Source organism: Polypterus senegalus, chromosome 12 (assembly GCF_016835505.1).
Source record: "Polypterus senegalus isolate Bchr_013 chromosome 12, ASM1683550v1, whole genome shotgun sequence".
NCBI classification, from domain to species: domain Eukaryota; kingdom Metazoa; phylum Chordata; class Cladistia; order Polypteriformes; family Polypteridae; genus Polypterus; species Polypterus senegalus.
In genome coordinates, this window is record NC_053165.1 from 143,011,976 (window position 1) to 143,030,373 (window position 18,398).

General features: G+C 40.4%; 1 protein-coding gene across 1 annotated transcript; it reads right to left on the reverse strand.

The window, feature by feature from the left end:
* Positions 1-2,122: 2,122 nt before the first annotated feature.
* On the reverse strand, positions 2,123-16,894 carry aph1b (APH1B gamma secretase subunit). Its single transcript, XM_039773685.1, has 6 exons — positions 16,657-16,894; positions 12,234-12,404; positions 11,998-12,071; positions 10,672-10,794; positions 4,667-4,794; positions 2,123-2,580 (listed from the first exon to the last, which is right to left on the reverse strand). The coding sequence occupies exons 1-6, from the start codon at positions 16,767-16,769 to the stop codon at positions 2,413-2,415; spliced, it is 777 nt and encodes a 258-aa protein (XP_039629619.1). The 5' UTR covers positions 16,770-16,894; the 3' UTR covers positions 2,123-2,412.
* Between the last annotated feature and the right edge of the window lie 1,504 nt (positions 16,895-18,398).

The following is an 18,398-nucleotide window of genomic DNA, read 5'->3' on the forward strand; positions in this document are numbered from 1 at the left end:
TCATCATTGTGATAAAGTGGCTGAAGTTTCCAAACTACAGCAGCACTTGTGTGTATCGGGCACTACCCTCATGTGCAGACAACAGTAAAAAATGAGTGTCCGCAAAGGGACACACTTCTACTATCCCAATTATGACATTGAACTGTGCGATGGCGACCGTTTCAAAACTTACCACAGGGATGTCTACTAAATCTGCCTCCGTACAGCCGTGGGCTCACTAGTAATACCTTTTCTATTAAATTTGTGTTGCCGTTTTGGTATTTACATGTTTGTTATAATTTTTTTTTTGGGGGATTCAGTGTTTATCCAGAAACACTAATGAGGTTAAAATTGCACCTCCCTAAGTGGCTTAAGAGTCTCTTAAATTTTCCTATACAGTACCAGTCAGTCTAGTCCCACCCAGAAATGTTCATGTTTTTGACAGAGTATATATTAATCTGGGAAGGTCCAGATGGACAACTGCATAAAAGGATAAGGACATCAGAGTTGTAGTCTGAGAAACAAATGTCTTACAGGTCCTCAATTGACTTCTTCCTTACTTGCACACCAAATACCAGTGTCATCTGCAGCAAAGAAAAGACAACTCTGTGATGCTGGCCATGACATGCTTTTCCAGTCGGTTTCTGACCAATGCTTGTGTTCTTTTACAAATTTGAACCTTTTCTTTTGTTTTTCCAGTTTCCCAGAAGGATTTTTCTTTCAGACTCTGCCTCTTAGCTGCAGTGGGCTGGCACCCTGCGTGGGATTTGTTCCTGCCCTGTGCTGGCTGAGATTCCAGCAGACCCCTGTGTTAGGATATTGCGGGTTGGACGATGACTGAGAGAATCTGCCTATTAGGCCAGCATCCTAAGCATCGGACTTGTCTCTTCACTGTTGATCCCCAGCCCATCACAGGGTACACCCAACACTCGGCCCCCAACTCCCACCAGGCCTGTTTAGAACTGCCAGTCAAAGTAGCACTCGCCTCATTGGGATGTTGGAGGAAAACCCAAGTGCCAGCAGAAGACCCACCCGGAGAACTTGTGAACTCCACCAAGACTATGACTAGGTGTGGAGTTCAAACCCAGGTCCTTGATCCATGAGGCCACAACTTTAAATCACTGCATATAGTAGGCATGCTGATCCACAATTGTGAAAATAAAAACATGAACAAATAAAACTTGCACACAGAAAAGACATAAAATTCTTCTGCCGTTCACATATGCACACAGTCCTGAAACAGAGGGAAATGTCCACAATAAAGTTATTAACAAATTTATTGTGTATTAGATAACAGCATGATTTGAGTACATAAACTGGTCAAATGTGAATTGTTCTTTATAAAATGTAAAATTCTTGGACATTATTTAGTAATCAAAGTTTTAGTTATGTTAAAATTGGATACTAATGTAATACTAACTTAAATTCAAGTGTCATTTACCATAACGTAAGCAGCCCCGTCAGTAAAATTCGAAGTGTTCTTGTGCTCCTGGCAGTCTGTCATGGAGGTTTCCTAAATCTAACAAATGTAATCAATTCTAAATAAACATGATAAATAAATCAACCTAACGAGCAAAATTAGGGAAAGAAGTCTTCTGTATGCAAAACTGATCCTACATCTTGATGATAGATTCTGCAGGTTATGAAGTATTCATTCAAAATATACGCATGTTTAAAATCTCTGATAAATGTTATCTTGAGAGAAAATAATTCAACACGTAGCAGTAGTTTTCACTGAGGTACTGTCCTCCACACAAATTTTACAAATCCATCTTTAAATATCTCTGCTTCTATAAAGTACAAAGCATCCACATCACGGAGGACAAATTAAGGCTGAATGTAGAAATGTCAAACTCAACATAAAGGTTTAATGTGCGACTTGAAAATGATTTTTTTTAAGAAAATTGCTATTAAGCAAACAGTAAGGCCATCTAAAGTTTTATCGAAATATTAGGATATTCATCTTAAAACAAGAATGGTAGCAAAGTTATTTCCCGATCGGCACTGTGGTTTAGACATGTGCCTGGTGCATCGATTGATTAATGTACCATGAACGGCCGACCAATTTACATTTTAGAATCAAATACGTCAAACAGTAAATAAAAGAAGAAGTGAATTTTACAAAATTCAAATAAAACTTCTGTAAAGGAATGTTGTTTATCCACCAGAAAGGAGAGGTCTAGTCGATTCCGTCCTATGGCTGGTACTACTTGCTTGCTCATTCATTTAGGCTTTGTTAAAAATGGCTCGTTTTCTTTTTTTAGATGTTGCTCCCACATGTAGCTGAAGAAAAATGAAATATTTTTGAATATTGCCACAAAAAGCAAAGCAGCAACAGGTGAGAAAAAATAACCTGTTATGCAAGTAAAATGGCTGTCACTGCAGCGTAACCAGTTCCTGTTGGTTTATTTTGAATGCCATTTTCTCAAATTGTTATCTCGGGCGGTGATTTGCCAGTAAGAAGTCTTTATCTTTGCATGTCAAGCAGAGCCGTAAATTGCGAAGTGATCCCCCCGAAATGAAGAATGCCCAGGCTCCCATCACAAACGCAATGACGTAGGCTGGGATGAGGCTGCCTTCGTATTGTGGATTCAGGAAAGTCTAAAACAGAAGTACAGAATTGTCAGATAGGTCCGCATTTTTATGGCTTTCTGTGTATCACCTTTCTCTTAAGACAATGCAAAAAAAATCAGGCCTCTTGTACGTCTGTAACAGTGCAAACCGCACTGCAGTGTTGTTCGTGGGGAATGAGGATAGGTCATACGTCGTCAGATTCTGTGTGGCATAAAAATAATGTGGTATAATTACGCCACCGAGTCGCCAAAGCTGTTAAAGCTATAAGGTGACTACAAAATGAATCAGCAAGTGGTGCCCTAAAAACCAAGAAAATAACCTGCAGGCCCTCATCCCTAATATGAGCAAAACAGGTAACTAAATGCAGGGCAGAGCCTCCAAAGGCAAAAGGCAATGCTTTGCTCACTTGGCCAACACAGTCAGAGGTCACTGCCTGACTCACTAAAGATACCACGGAACTGAAGCCAAAACCAAATACGGTATATAAAAAATGAAAATAATAGACCACTTAAAAACACATAAACAGTGTGCTGAAAAAAGGCACACTTCACCTGGCCCTGAACCTGAACCCGAAGCCAGCCAGATGCAAAGTCCTAGCTGTAATACGCAATTATCTCATTCACAAGTCAAACAGTGGGATTACAGCTCTGGCATTTTTCATAAGTAATAATTATTACTGCTCAAAAATATTAAGGGAACACTTGGATCACACATCGGATCTCAATGAACAAAATATTCAAGTGGAAAATCTTCACTAAGTAATACTGTGTAATTCATCAAGAACAAAAGTCAATGGAAATCCAGGGGGATCTCCTCCCAGAGCTTATGGACAGTCTGTGGTGCTACTTAGCCATGTTGGATGCACTTATACATAAAATTCCAGAAGTTTTCAATTGGATTCATTTCTGGGGGAGACGCAGGACAGTCAATGGCATCGATGCCACCATCATCTAGGAACTGCCTACTGTACACACTCTTGCCACTCGAGGCCAGCATTGTCCTGCACCAGCATAAGGTCTGACAATGGCTCTGAGCATTTCATCCCAGTACCTAACAGTGGTCAGGGTTGTGGTGCCTAGGCACATGGAGCTCTATGTGACCACCAAGGATATGCCTCCCCAGACTATCACTGACCCACCTGCCAAACCGATCATCGATCATACTGGATGATGTTGCAGGCTGCATAACGTTCATCATGGCGTCACCAGACTCTTTCACGTCTGTCAAGTGCTCAGTGTGAACCTGCTCTCATCTGTGAAGAGAACGGGAGACCAATGGCAGAGGTGCCAATTGTGGTATTCTCGGGAGAATGCCAGTCGAGCTGCATGGTGATGGGCTCTGAGCACAGGTCCTACTAGAGGGCATCAGACCCTCATGCCACCCTGGAGTCTGTTGCTAACAGTTTGGTAAGCAACATGCACACCAGTAGCCAGCTGGAGGTCATTTTGTAGAGCTCTGGCAGTGCCTGTTCTGTTCCTTCTCATACAAAGCAGCAGATACCAGTCCTGCTGCTGGACTGATGCCCTTCTATGGCCCTGTGAGCTCTCCTCGTGTAACAGCCCGTCTCCTGGTATTTCCTCCATGCTCCTGAGACTGTGGCGGGAAACACAGAAAACCTTGTGACAGTATGTATGGATGTGTAATCGTGCCTGTGCATCCTGAATTGGCTGCAGGTACCGCCTCATGGTACCAATAGTGACAAGGACAACAGCAAAACGCGAAACTAGAGAAGGATCAGTCAGGAAGGATAAGGACAGAGCAACTGTCTGTGGCCTCCACCTGCAAAGCCATTCTCTTCTTGGGGTTGTCTTGCTGTTGCCTCTCCAGTGCACGTGTTGTCACTTTCATTTGCACCAAAGCAGGAGAAGTTGATTCACAATCACTTAGGCTTAAATAAAACATTACTTTTTTTATTGTCATTTCTCTTAGTAAGCTGTACTCAAAACATGTGGATATATCTTTTGTTAAGAGCACTCTTCTTGATGTATTTAGAGGACTGTCAATAATATACAAAGGAAGTTGGCAACTCTAGTTTTATATTCGATATCGAGTAATTATTTCCTGTAGAAAACTGAAGCTGTTTTTGTTAACCAAAGGAAAAAAAAATTCTTACCAAACAGGACACAAGAAGGTGCGTGCAAACCACCACAGCCAGTGACAACCACTGCTTCTTTTCACAGGCATCAAAAAATACAACTCCCCAGAACATGTGGAGTAATATTATGGCCATTGTCATGAAGGCTGAGGAAAATCAAATGGAAAACAAGACTACTTATTATTAATGTCCAGATCACAAATACAGTGGGTATAGAAAAGAATCCCCCCTTCGAAATATTCCCATTTTGTTTTGCTTTACATGTATAAATGAAAACACACAAACCAATATTTTTTTCCAGCTTTACTTACTCAATGCAATCTGTAACATCCAAGTGAAAGATATCATAGCTACAGTTCAAAAGAATCAAAAACAAGACACACTGAGATTAATAAAGGATCACTCCCTCCTGAACTCAATCAGGTGTAAGTGCCCACCATTTCCATTGCAGACCATGGTTACTGGCTTCCTTCCACCTGTGATCAGTTGTAATCAGCGTGATTAGTGAAGCTGTTCCTGGAGCATTCATTCCCTTGCTTGGCAGTGCAACTGACAGCAAATAACTGACTATGGATGGCAAGCCACTTTCAAAAGATCTCAGGGATAGAGTTGTGGACAGACATAAGGCAGGAGACTGATACAAAAAAAAATCTCAAAGGCTTTATCTATCCCAAGGAGCACAATAAAGTACATAATAAAGAAGCAGCAAGTGTTTGGTACTACTAGAACCCTCCCTGGATCCGGCTGTCCCTCCAAACTGGATGGAAGAGCAAGGAGGAAACTGGTACGAGAGGCTACCAAGAGGCCAATGGCCACATTGAAGGAGTTACAGGATTTTATGGTAAAGAGTTGTGAGCAAAACAAGGGAGCTGGTGGTGGAATTTAGGAGGACCAGGCCCCTCATGGACCCCGTGATCATCAGAGGTGACTGTGTGAAGACCTATAAGTACCTGGGAGTACAGCTGGATGATAAATTGGACTGGACTGCCAATACTGATGCTCTGTGCAAGAGAGGACAGAGCCGACTACACTTCCTTAAAAGGATGGCATCCTTCAACATCTGCGATAAGATGCTGCAGATGCTCTATCAGACGGTTGTGGCGAGCGCCCTCTTCTATGCGGTGGTGTGCCGGGGAGGCAGCATAAAGAAGAGGGACACGTCACACTTGGACAAACTGGTGAGGAAGCCAGGCTCAATTGTAGGCACGGAACTGGACAGTTTGATATCTGTGGCAGAGCGATGGGCACTGATCAGGCTCCTGTCAATCATGGAGAATCCACTGAACAGGATCATCACCAGACAGAGGAGCAGCTTCAGCGACAGACTGCTGTCACCGTCCTGCTCCACTGACAGACTGAGGAGATCGTTCCTTCCCCACACTATGTGACCCTTCAATTCCACCCGGTGGGGGGTAAACGTTAACATTATACAAAGTTACTGTCTGTTACACCTGTATTTTTATCACTCTTTAATTTTATATATATATATATATATATATATATATATATATATATATATATATATATATATATATATATATATTTATTTTATCAGTATGCTGCTGCTGGAGTATGTGAATTTCCCCTTGGGGATTAATAAAGTATCTATCTATCTATCTATCTATCTATTGTGTATATGTGACAATTTCACAAGCGCTCCACAATTGTGGCTTGTTCAGGAGGGTCACAAGGAAAAAGCCACTGCTCAAGAAAGGCCACATCAAGACTTGTTTGAGCTTTGCCAGACAAGTGGAAAAAGATCTTATGGTCAGATGAGACCAAAATCGAACTATTTGGCCTCAATACCAAACGGTATATGTGGCGGAAATCCAATGCAGCTCACCATCCACAACACACCATACCTACAGTAAAGCATGGAGGTGGCAGCATCCTGTTGTGGGGGTGTTTCTCTGTCACAAGGCCTGGGGCTCTTGTTAGGGTAGAAGGAAAAATGGATGGGGCAAAATCCCGTCAAATTCATGAGGAAAACCTGCTACCCTCTGCCAGAACGTTGAAGATGGGCAGAATGCTCACCTTTCAACACGACAACAACCTGAAGCACACAGGAAAAATTGACTACACCGTGGCTGAAGGAGAAAAAAGCGAATATCCTCGTGTGGCCCAGTCAAAGCCCAGACCTAAATCCCATGAAAAATCTGTGGAAAGATTTGAAGATAGAAGACCACCAATGCTCACCATCCAATTTGACCAAACTTGAACAGTTAAACTGTAAAGAAGATTGGGGGGCAAATATTACTGAGTCTAGATGTGCAAAGCTGACAGAGAAGTATCTCAACAGACTCCAAGATGTCAATAAAGCAAAAGGGGGTTCAACAAAATGCTGACATGTGGGAGGTGATCCTTTATTAATCTCAGTAGGTCTTAGTTTTGATTTTTTATAATTTTTCTGAACTGTAGCTGTGATATTTTTCACTTAGATGTTATAGGCTGCACTGAGTAAGTAAAGCTGGGAAGAAATACTTTTTGTGTGTGTTTTCATTTAAGGCTGTAAAGCAAAAAAAAAAAAAAAATTGGAATATTTGGAAATTCTTTTCTATACCCACTGTATGTATTCTGTGTACAAAATCAAACTAACATTCAGAGAAATATGAGTGAGCAGATATATAAATTTTACAACCTGGTATTTTATAAAGCACATTCAAACACAATAAAAGCATACTGAAAATGTGAACAAATACTTATGCTTGCCTAAAAAATACATTTAAGTGTGGACGCCTTGATAAGGTTTCTCTGGACAACTCCAATTGCATATTACACAAGCATTATTCAGTCATCACTTCTTTGAAGCTGCTTGGTCTAATTCAGTTTGCAAACACCTGAACAATATTCTGAAGTATTGGGTACAAAGTAGGAAGCAGTTCTGCATGGAATGCCAGTCAATCATCAGACACAAACACTCGGCCAGATTATAGCCATCAACTAACCTAACATGCATGAGTTTTGGAGGTGGATAACAATCAAGAGCACCCCTCAGAGCACAGATGAATGTGCAGACTCCACTTACAGGGCCAGATCCTTGTTGTTTTAAGGTGGTGGTGCTTAGCAATGTGTCACAATGTTAAACACCAATGCCCATGCCAGACATACAAGAAACAACACCACCATCCAGTGGATTGTTTTTAACAGCTGTACACTTTAGCAGATAGTGAAATGGTTTAGCAGTTATCTCAATATGCATTTAATCCAATTCGGGAGTCTATACCAAGTGCCAACAACATTGGGCACAAGTCAGGAAACATCCCTGGATGGAACAACCACATTCTTGTGGGGCCAAATTTTGAAAATGTCAATCAGCCTAACCTGTATGTGTTTTGGGATGGGGCAGGAAAACCAGAGTACCCAGAAGAACATCCATGTAGATACATGTTGAGCATGCAAACCCCACACAAATGACATCTGGGGTGCATTATTCAAAAGCACAATGCTGGACTTACAAAGTGGCAATGCAAGCCAGTGTGCCAACCTGCTACCTTTATGTATGAATATACTCTGCTATGCAAATGTCCTGGCCAAACATTCAAATGTTATATAGTGTTACCATGCGTAAATAAACACATACTGCCCACTTAACTTGTTTTAAAATAATAACTGGGTGGCGTAAAACTTTTGTACAGTATTCTATGACACAACTTTAAACATTCTCAAACTTTGTTCATCCAATTCTAGATCAGTGCATCTTGCATAATGAACGGACAAACAGTGTACAGGGTCCCAGTCTATTGCAGGGCTCAGTCACGCATACATCCATACCTCACACTCACAGAGGGCCTAAAATCACTGATTAACTTGAGACAATCGCACTGCTGTGCCTCCTATAAATTACATATGTGGATTTTTTTTCAACTTGGGGAGTATATTTTTTAGTGCTGGGCAGCAGTTAAAATTTTTAATCGCGATTAATTGCATGATTGTCTGCGATTAATTGACAATCACAACAATTACATTGTTATACGCAAAATTCAATAATGAACTCAAAAGTAGTGCATTGTGTGCATTTGGTTTGCAAACACTTTAAACAAATAAGGTGCTTTTTAACAGCAGTATTCCCTTTACATAGTGGCAGTTAAAATATTTCTTGTAAATCTCAACTTAAACATTAATGTAATCAAATCAAATATAAAACCAAAGCCATTTGCCACTGCCAGGGCATTAATGTTTTATCTAGTTTGTTATAGAAAAACAAGTTACCTTCAGAGTCCAGAGCCACGATCATAACATTATAACAGGCACCTCTCGAGCAACAGCAAGTTAACAATTCTAAATATTTTCTTTTTTATCTGAACAGATACCAGCAGAAACATTTTCTTTTATCAGGGAACAGCATAAACAGTTGTATTTTCAGTAGCCGCTCCTTGAGGGCTAATATGTCTCTCTATTATAATAAAAAAATCTGGGGTTGAGCTGTGATCTTCTCAAAAAGACACTTTAATGTCCCACGAGAGAAGGCAGTGAAACAAAAGGACAGCTGCTGTACAGGCTTTTAAATGATCGACGCACAGTGCGACAAGCAGAACACGCAGCTCGGCAGCACTATGCGAATGGCAGAGATGCGAAGTGGCTGACACGTAGCGCACCCTGGGGTGGGGGTTTAGGGGAGGGAGGTTGGTTGGTGCGTTCAAGCAAAGTGAGCAGGGGGCAAAGCCCCCTAGTTTTCTGAAAAGCGCCCAAAGCAATGGTATCACACATAAATGAACATAAAATGTCTGTTGCTGCCTGTTGTGCCTGCTGGTGGCGCCTGTTTGCAGTTTGCGGCAGCATCGGCTCGACGGCCAGCAGGAATGCACAGTGGGCTGGCTGCCTGGCTGTCTTTGTGAGACAGGTGGGCAGGGGTGGAAGTTGCAGTGAGACGCAATATAGTTTGTACCTCCTGTCATTGTAAGTGTCTGTCCTCTCAGGCGAACTTTGCCATAGGTGCATTAGCACCACGACCAGCTGGGGACCGATCAGCTGATGCCGATTCCTCACTTTCATTTTCGATCTTCATCTCCAGATCACTTGCAACAAAATCGGAGTCCGATTCAGCGATAATACGAAAAAAGTCATCCACGGATTATTTTGCTTTGAGCCTTCACTTTGGTATCTGTCCACAGGCCATTTTAGAAGCTGTTTGCTCTTCGCTCCTCATACACGCACAGGGAATTGAGGTCAAATCAACAAAGTTAACTTTCCTTCTAGCAAAAGCATATAGAAGAGTGCTGTAACAAGAAGATCCCTGTTCTCTATAGATCACTAGTGAGATTGAGGCTTTCAAAATAATAATAATAGTAACAAAAACCACATTAACGCGCAATAAAATAATTAATCGGTGTTAATTAATTAATGCGTTAACACAATAGTAACGCTTTAACTTGCCCAGCCCTAATATTTTTATTCTACTCAAGTATTAAAAAACACTGTCCATCTCTATCTCCACATACAGCCATCCAGTACAAGAACTGACTGGCCATAGGTGGCTACAATTGAAGCATTCATTATAAGGTGGCCGTCAGCTCTTGGTGGGGTGGTAGTTCAAGAAACATACACACATTCAAACTCACTTAAACTGGGAAAATTTGGAATTGACAATTAACCTAACTTAGGGGATACAGGTGGAAACACAGAATATCTGGCATAAAAACCACATAAAGACAGAAAGAACTGCTAACTCCACACCAGAAGGGCCTGGGCCAGTGATTCAGGGAGGCAAAAACACTAAACTCAGTGACACCGCGCTGCCCAATTAATAATGCATCTTAAGTAAATTACTATTTTCTAAGAATTTGGCTACTGTTTACTCAAAAATACCATATTTTAAGTTATAATGTCATTTTAATTTAGCACTATTTAACGAGTGTGGTTTTGTAAATGTGCCCTGCATTGTTCCCAATACACAAGAATATTGGATTCATAATACCTAAAGCAAAGACACATTTATTGCTTTATCAGCAGTAATTTTTACTGCAAGTCAGATAAAAGTTTAACCTAATTAATTATGTGAAGTAGGAGAGAAAATGTCACCTTACCTGAAGATACAAAGTAATGTGGAGGATCGCCATAAATTCCCACTGTGCCGGGGCCAAGAGAATCTGCTAAGATGTTGACAACTGAAAATGCTCCACTCATAAAACCGAAACCCAAGCCAGAGACTGAAAGGATATATTATTTAATGTATTAAGATTCACATAAAAAATATTTAATATAGGACTTTGTACATAAGAAAACAACATTTTAGCAGTAAGAGAAGCACAATATATGTATTACCTATTAAATGATCAAGAAAAATCACAATTTATAATGATACATTTACAAATGTTACCATACAAGCTTTTCCAAAAGGTGAAATCCTTTTACATACCAAATCTCAAAGTAAAAAGTATTACATTTTGAGTAAGTAAAACAAGGACTTAGTAAGGTGAACAGAAATTAATAATATGCCAAAGTGCATTTATAGATAACAAGACAGAAAAAGGAACAATTCAATATAATTCAATATACAGTAAACTTTTAAAACATAAAAAAAAAAAGATAAATGATTATGGATTACGGTGATAGTGCTGCTGCCTCGCAGTTAGGAGACCCGGGTTCGCTTCCCGGGTCCTCCCTGCGTGGAGTTTGCATGTTCTCCCCGTGTCTGCGTGGGTTTCCTCCGGGCACTCCGGTTTCCTCCCACAATCCAAAGACATGCAGGTTAGGTGGATTGGCGATTCTAAATTGGCCCTAGTGTGTGCTTGGTGTGTTTGTGTGTGTCCTGTGGTGGGTTGCCACCCTGCCCAGGATTGGTTCCTGCCTTGTGCCCTGTGTTGGCTGGGATTGGCTCCAGCAGACCCCCGTGACCCTGTATTCGGATTCAGCGGGTTAGAAAATGGATGGATTATGAACTAATGAAAAGGTGTAAACTACTACTACATACCAGTTATGTGGGACACATCATTGATGTTAAAGTGTATTACTATGTTTAAGATCAAAACATGCATCCGTTTTTTATAAAGGTCATGTCAGCCTACCCAGCAAGCACAGGGTAGAAGGTTGAACCAATCCCTGGACAGGACCACAATCCACCGCAGGGCAAACACACAGACATCCTATGGCCTGTTCAGCACAGCCAAGCCACGTAAACTGCATGTCTTTGGATAGTGGGAGGAAACTAGAGCACCTGGAGGAAACCCACGCGGAAATGGGGAGAACAAGCAAATTCCATGCAGGAAGGACCTGGGATGGGAACCCCGGCCTTCTTGTTGTGAAGCATAAGCGCTACCACTGAGCCACCATCCTCTCAAAAACATATTAAAACTAACCTCTGTTATATCTGACAGATAATGTATTAATACATTTTTGAACTGGGGACCTACCATATGCAAGTTGCCGAATTGAAATTGGCATTGTGTCATCTTGGTTCAAAGCCATTAGGCCTTCGTTAGCCTTCCTGCAGTTTAAAAAGACAATTAATAAGCAAAAAAAAAAAAGAAAAAAATATAGCAGAAAAAAAAAACAAAAAAAAAAACCAAGATTACATTATAGACACATACAGAAAATAATACGTGCTTCACTTTCTTTTAAGCATACTTAGCTGTTGGAAATGACTTACTTCAGCAGTTTGTAATAGCCAAAACGGAAGGCTTCCTGCAAGAACACTGACAACACGACTCCAAATATAAGAAGACCCTTTTGGAGAGAGGCATTTTCTTTATTGCTGATTTGTACTGCGATGAACCACACCAAAGAGGAGAGCAGCAAGGAGACCAACCAGAAAAAGGCCCTAGAGTGAATAACAAAGCACTACGGGTTATTGCCATCCTTCATCGTGCATTTAGTATATCACAATAACCTAAACATAAAATCGCAGCCGTATCACTTTCAGAAAAAGCTGATGGTCAAAAGGAGCATTTTAGGCCGTGTATCTTGATTTAAAGAACAGACCAAAACATTTTTACAGCTGTATCAGTTACTGAACATGTTGTTCACCTGATCAGAGTATTGTAGAGTATCTGAATGTTCTTTTCCATTCTCTCCTAGAGAGGACACAGGGTGTTTGGCCTAAAGACTCCTCATATCTAAAATTAGGAGTAATTATTCACCCATCTTCTAACCTGCTTAATCAAATTCTGGTTCACAGGGGCTGAAGTTCATCCTATAAATACTGGGCACACGGTCATCTCCAGCCCTGGAATGGGTGGCAGTGAACTGCAGGGCTAATTCAGTAATGAGTGTATGGGTTTGACAGAGAGATTTAGCTTTAAAGTTGGCAAAAGAGGGTCCCAGAAATGGCCAGGTGTCTTAAATGAAAGAAGACTTATTTAATTACTAAATTAATGTCAACATTATGGACTTGAGAGATACTGCACTCATGCATCTCTTATGTGTAGTTGGATACACTAAAATATTTGGTAAATTAATTATAGGTAGATGTTAGGACACTTGCCTTTCAATGGTAAGGAACTAATGCCTGATACAACATAACAAGAGGTTTTACTGACATTTTTATGTTAAAAATACTCAAAGACAGGCAGCAACATCATTTTCCCTCAAACTTAAAAAAGACCCCTTCTTTACAATGTTGCCAGATTAAAGAGAACTCCCCATTTTTAGAGGGAAATAGAGGGAAGGCTTTTATGGGCTAAATATGAAAGGACAAAAATATAACATGGGGGGACTTCTTAAAAATAAATGGAGTTTTTTAGGTGAATTACCTTTCTTTTAGACATTGACTTCCCCATTTACTCCCAAATGCTTGATCAAACCGTCATCCAGCAATAACATACTGAACAGATGCCAGTCAATGCTCCACTCACTCGTTTCAAAGCTCATGCATTATTGGTTAGGGGTCGGAGTGACCAGGGATTGATGTGCCACCCGAGTGTGGCCTGCTTATCCCACCACAGCCTGTATTCCCCCTGCTCACTTTTCTAACTTTATTATCAAGAGTCAGAGTTCCAGTTAAGGACAAAACACAAATCTAGGGCTGGTGTTAGCTTGGGCAGTTCTGTGATGTTGTCAGCCTAGCTTTGCAAGATTAAAATTGAATCAACTGCCTCACAGTAAGCAGACCTGGGTTCGCTTCCCGGGTCCTCCGTGCGTGGAGTTTGCATGTTCTCCCCATGTCTGTGTCGGTTTCCTCCGGGTGCTCCGGTTTCCTCCCACAGTCCAAAGACATGCAGGTTAGGTGCATTGGTGATCCTAAATTGTCCCTAGTGTGTGCTTGGTGTGTGTGGGTGTGTGTGCCCTGAGCTGGGCAGGCACCCTGCCTGGGGTTTGTGTTCTGCCTTGAACCCTGTGCTGTCTGGGATTGGCTCCAGCAGACCCCCGTGACCCTGTGTTAGGATATAGCGGGTTGGATAATGGATGGATGAATATATTTCCGTATGACAATACCATGTGTAATGACAACTCCTAAAGCACCATGTTATAGGCAGAATTTCAACAGTAAATAAACTATATAACAAGGGTGTATAGGTAGTGACTATAGTATTTAAAAGATTACCTTTGTTTTTGTTTTATTTGTTGCTTTGTAAATAAAACTGTGATAATATTTTTAGGATCAATATAATTTTGAATGACTTCATTTTAAATCAAATCCCTTCATATCAGAAAACACAGCACTGCTTTATGAGGGTGGTTTCAAAAGACCATTGACATGGACTTTTAAATGTGTTCCCTTTGATTGTTTTTTTTCAGTGAACCTATACAAGAACTATATAAAAAGGGCACAGCAGTCTTTTTCCTTTAGGAGACCGTGTTCCTTTAATGTGGGAAATGACATCCTTCCCATCTACTAACAATTCTGCAATGGCCAGTGTGATTTTCTAAGCTGTGGTGTGCTGGGCTGGTAACATCTCTTCAAGAGAGGCCCACTGAAGCCATAACCTAATTAAAGGGCAGACTCAGTTACAGGATGCACTCTGGACCCCCTGGATTTAGTAGCGAAGGAGAGAATTAAAGCAAACCTGAGTGCCATTATAAACAATGCTCCACATCCTCTATCTGACACACTAACACTGAGGACTTTCACAAACAAATAATTAATCTGAAGTGTGTCAAGAAACACAACTGAGGCACCTTTATACCAGCAACAATACATCTGTATAATGTCTCACGGAGACTGGGGCTGCCAAGTCAGCAGTTTTCATTTATTTATTTTTCTTCCTTTTTAGTCATTCTGGTGTGTGTTCAGTCTATAGTGTGTATATATCAGTCATTTTATTTATTTATAGAGCTTATGTAAAAAGCCAAATTCCCCCCTGGGGAAAAATCAAGTTCTATCTAACCATTAATCTATTCATTAAAAATGTCTTGCAATTTTCAGGTTTGTAGTTCATCATGGAGACAAGATATGAAGGTAGAAGTGAAGTCTGGTTCTTCAAATTGTATCCCGAGGTAAAACAGCAGAGCATGGTTTACTCAAAAAAAAAAAAAAAGGAGTCTAGCCAAAGAAATGTTTCACTATAATGTTTCCTAAAGAATTTTTCAAAAATTTCAAGAGCAGTGGCCCCAAGTGCAAGGTGAGCAACTAGTTGTTTCACCACATTGTTCCTGTGCCTCAAGCCATCCCCTTTACTGGTGCCTCTGTGATCAACCTCTTAGATGACCCCACCTTACTTGCTTGACCTGGACCCTTGAGATTACTGTCTCTTCCCCAAAATTAAGGCCAACATGTGTGGAAAATGCTATGAGGATCAAGACGTCAGGCAGCTTATACCTGCCAAAGCTGGGAAAAAAAAGATGATTGTTGGGAAAATTTTGAAAAATGGATTCACAGATTGTAAAAGTGCCTTGAAGGCGGAGGTGATTATGTGGAGAAGGAGAGAATGAGTAAGGTTTCCTAAGACAAAAACATTTGCCGTTATCTCTTTTATTTGTACTAAAGCACATGGACTTTTGGAACTCCCCTCAGATATTTAGAGTGATGTTTTCCATAAGAGATTTATATGTACAGTAGTAAGTTTGTAAAACTTTAAAATTATTAAAGAATACTGTCAACAGAATTAAAGACAAATACTTTAACCGGTTTTGCATAACAAAAGTTGGCCATTTATTTTAATATCCTTCATGTAAAAACCATGACTTTTTTTTTTTGCAGATGGTGTACAGGAATGCATACTGAAAGCTGGAAAGGATTGTTAATAATAATAATGTAATATTAGTGTAGCCTACGCTAGTTCATTAAGTAGCTTTGGCAGCAAAATGTACTTGTAATCGTACAAGTGACAAAACTTTCCTTTACAATTTGCCATTGTTCATTACTTAACAAAACTTTAACGATTTAGTTTAGTTCTTTTGTTCCTGAATGGGGAATTTTGACTTTAACACCTGGCAACCCAGCTCCTTTAGCTCAGGGAGATGCTTAAGTACTCCAGGCAGCGATGCCCCTAATCACCTCCAATGCAGCAGTGCAATAGATGACATCTTATGCAATAGTGTTTCATGTGCAATTAAAGTCTTATGTTGAATGTTTGCGTTCTACCTTATTTTTTCGTATCCTTTCCTATCCTTTTGTAATTATACTTATTTATATTTTGACACCGCAGGGACTGCACCTAATTTCATTGTATTTGTTAGAATGACAATAAAAATATTCTGATGCTGAGGCATGCCGACAGCGTAAACCTGTCATAGTAGGACTCAAACACATTAAGCCCCCTGCCATTCATGCCACAATTTAGACTTCAAAGCCACTAGACTAGAAATTCAATAAAAAAAAATGGGCGCACATTGTATAACTGACCATCCACTTCAGGCACAGAGCCTGGCAGGCAGGACATTACGCAGCAAGTGAGGAATGTTCATAAAAAAAGTATTAAGGATTGTGGAAGTAGCTGAATTCTCCGGCAGTTTAAGGCATCCGGCTGACTAATCATTTATAAAGGTCATATGAGTGATCATTGTAAAACAGAGCATTTAAAGTCGCTTCAACTTCACTGTCCGTGACACGTTTTCTTTTGTAAGTCCGGTCTCAATGTATCGGTCTCAATAACGTAACTATTGTATAAATGAATAAATCAAAAGGCACTCACCCAGCAATAAGAAAAATAACCCTCAAGGGATCTCTGGCCACAGTAAATATGAATAATGAAATCGCAGGACCGAATGCGATGAACGTACAGCCAAAAAACACACAAACTGTCATTTTGTAAAACAGATCCAAACACGGTTAATGAAATCGATTTTCTTCTCGAGTAAAGTCATACAACCCAGTTTATAGAGTACATCCCTGTTGTGAAGCAGAGGTTGGTCACGTGAGTTGTGGCGCATGCGCCTTTCCTACTGCTGAACACCCAACGATCACCGTAGACATCTAAAAAACTGCTTAGATAAGTGTGGCATCGCTCTTAGACATAGAATTACTAGACGCCGCATGATCAGCCGCATCATACGTCAACGTCGTCGCCATATTGCGAGTGGCACTGCTGTGGAGTGAAGTAAAGGATAAAGATATGCCTCCCTCACGCATGTGCTGCTTGGGATTGTACAAACCGCTGTACGCTCCAAACCATATCCCGGGGGATTACATTTCATAGATAAGGTCGAACAATTGTTATGGTTATATTTGGCCATTAGAAAATCCCGTTTTATAATCTTAGCACTCAAGGTCACCTTACAATAAAATTAAACATTAGTAAAATTAAAACAAGAGAATGATAAATCAAAAAGCAATAATTAGCAAACAAACAAAGGTAACTGGCAGTAACAGTGCAAAATTCACAATTGTTATGCCAGTTAGAAAAGATAAGTTTTAATCTGCAGTTTTAAAATGTGTTATTGAATCGAGCTAACGTATATGAGTGGGAAGAGAGTTCCAGAGTTGAGGAGCACTATGAGAGGACGCTCGAGCTCCCATAGCACTGAGTCTGACGTGTGCTACAGAAAGTCGAGCTGCAGAGGAGGATCTGAGTGAGCGAGAGGAGTGCAAGTCTGTAGGAGATCAGTGAGGTTCTGGAGAGCTTTAAATGTTTAGAGCAGTATTTTGTATTGTATTCTGTAGTTAATAGGGAGCCAGTGAAGTTGAGAGTGAATAAGTGTAATATGTTCAGTGAATTTAGAACAGCAGATTATTATCCTGGCAGCAGAATTGTGAAGACGTTGTAAGCGATGGATAAGTTTTTGTGGGATGCCAGATATAATAGCATTACAGTAATCTATACGTGAGGTGACTAGGGCATTAACCAATACTTCAGTACTGTGTTGCGTAAGAACAGGACTAAGTCTAGAAATGTTTCGGAGATGGAAGAAGGCAGTCCGAGAAATGTTACTTAAATGGAAGATTTCCATTATTAGTGTATAAATGGATATAAATAATTACATTTAAACTATTCGCCAAAATGTTCTATGTAAACGATACTGTTTTAAACGTTATTGTTTTTTTCATCAGAAAACCCTGTTTCCACGTCTACCTGTATTAGTTTCAATGGAACTTTTGCCAATAGGGCGGACGCGCTGACGTATCGTGTCGACTGGGCAACAATGGCATCGCTCGTGTTCGCGTAACTTTATCACGGCGCTAGCAGCGCCATCAGCCATGTGGACGACCAAATAAATTAGTGAAAGTGGCGTCCTAGATGACTAATTGTTTAATTGTCTAACTTTTTTTAGTTACCTGTATAGGACTTTTAGGATTGAGAGTTCTTTTTGTTAGTAAAGTAGTTTTATTTGAGAAGCATTTTTGATTGTGATGTGCATCAGTTTCCCCGCGACCTGGTTCAGCAAAACAACATGGTACCAATGTTAATGACAGCAATCATTATGCATAATAATTTGT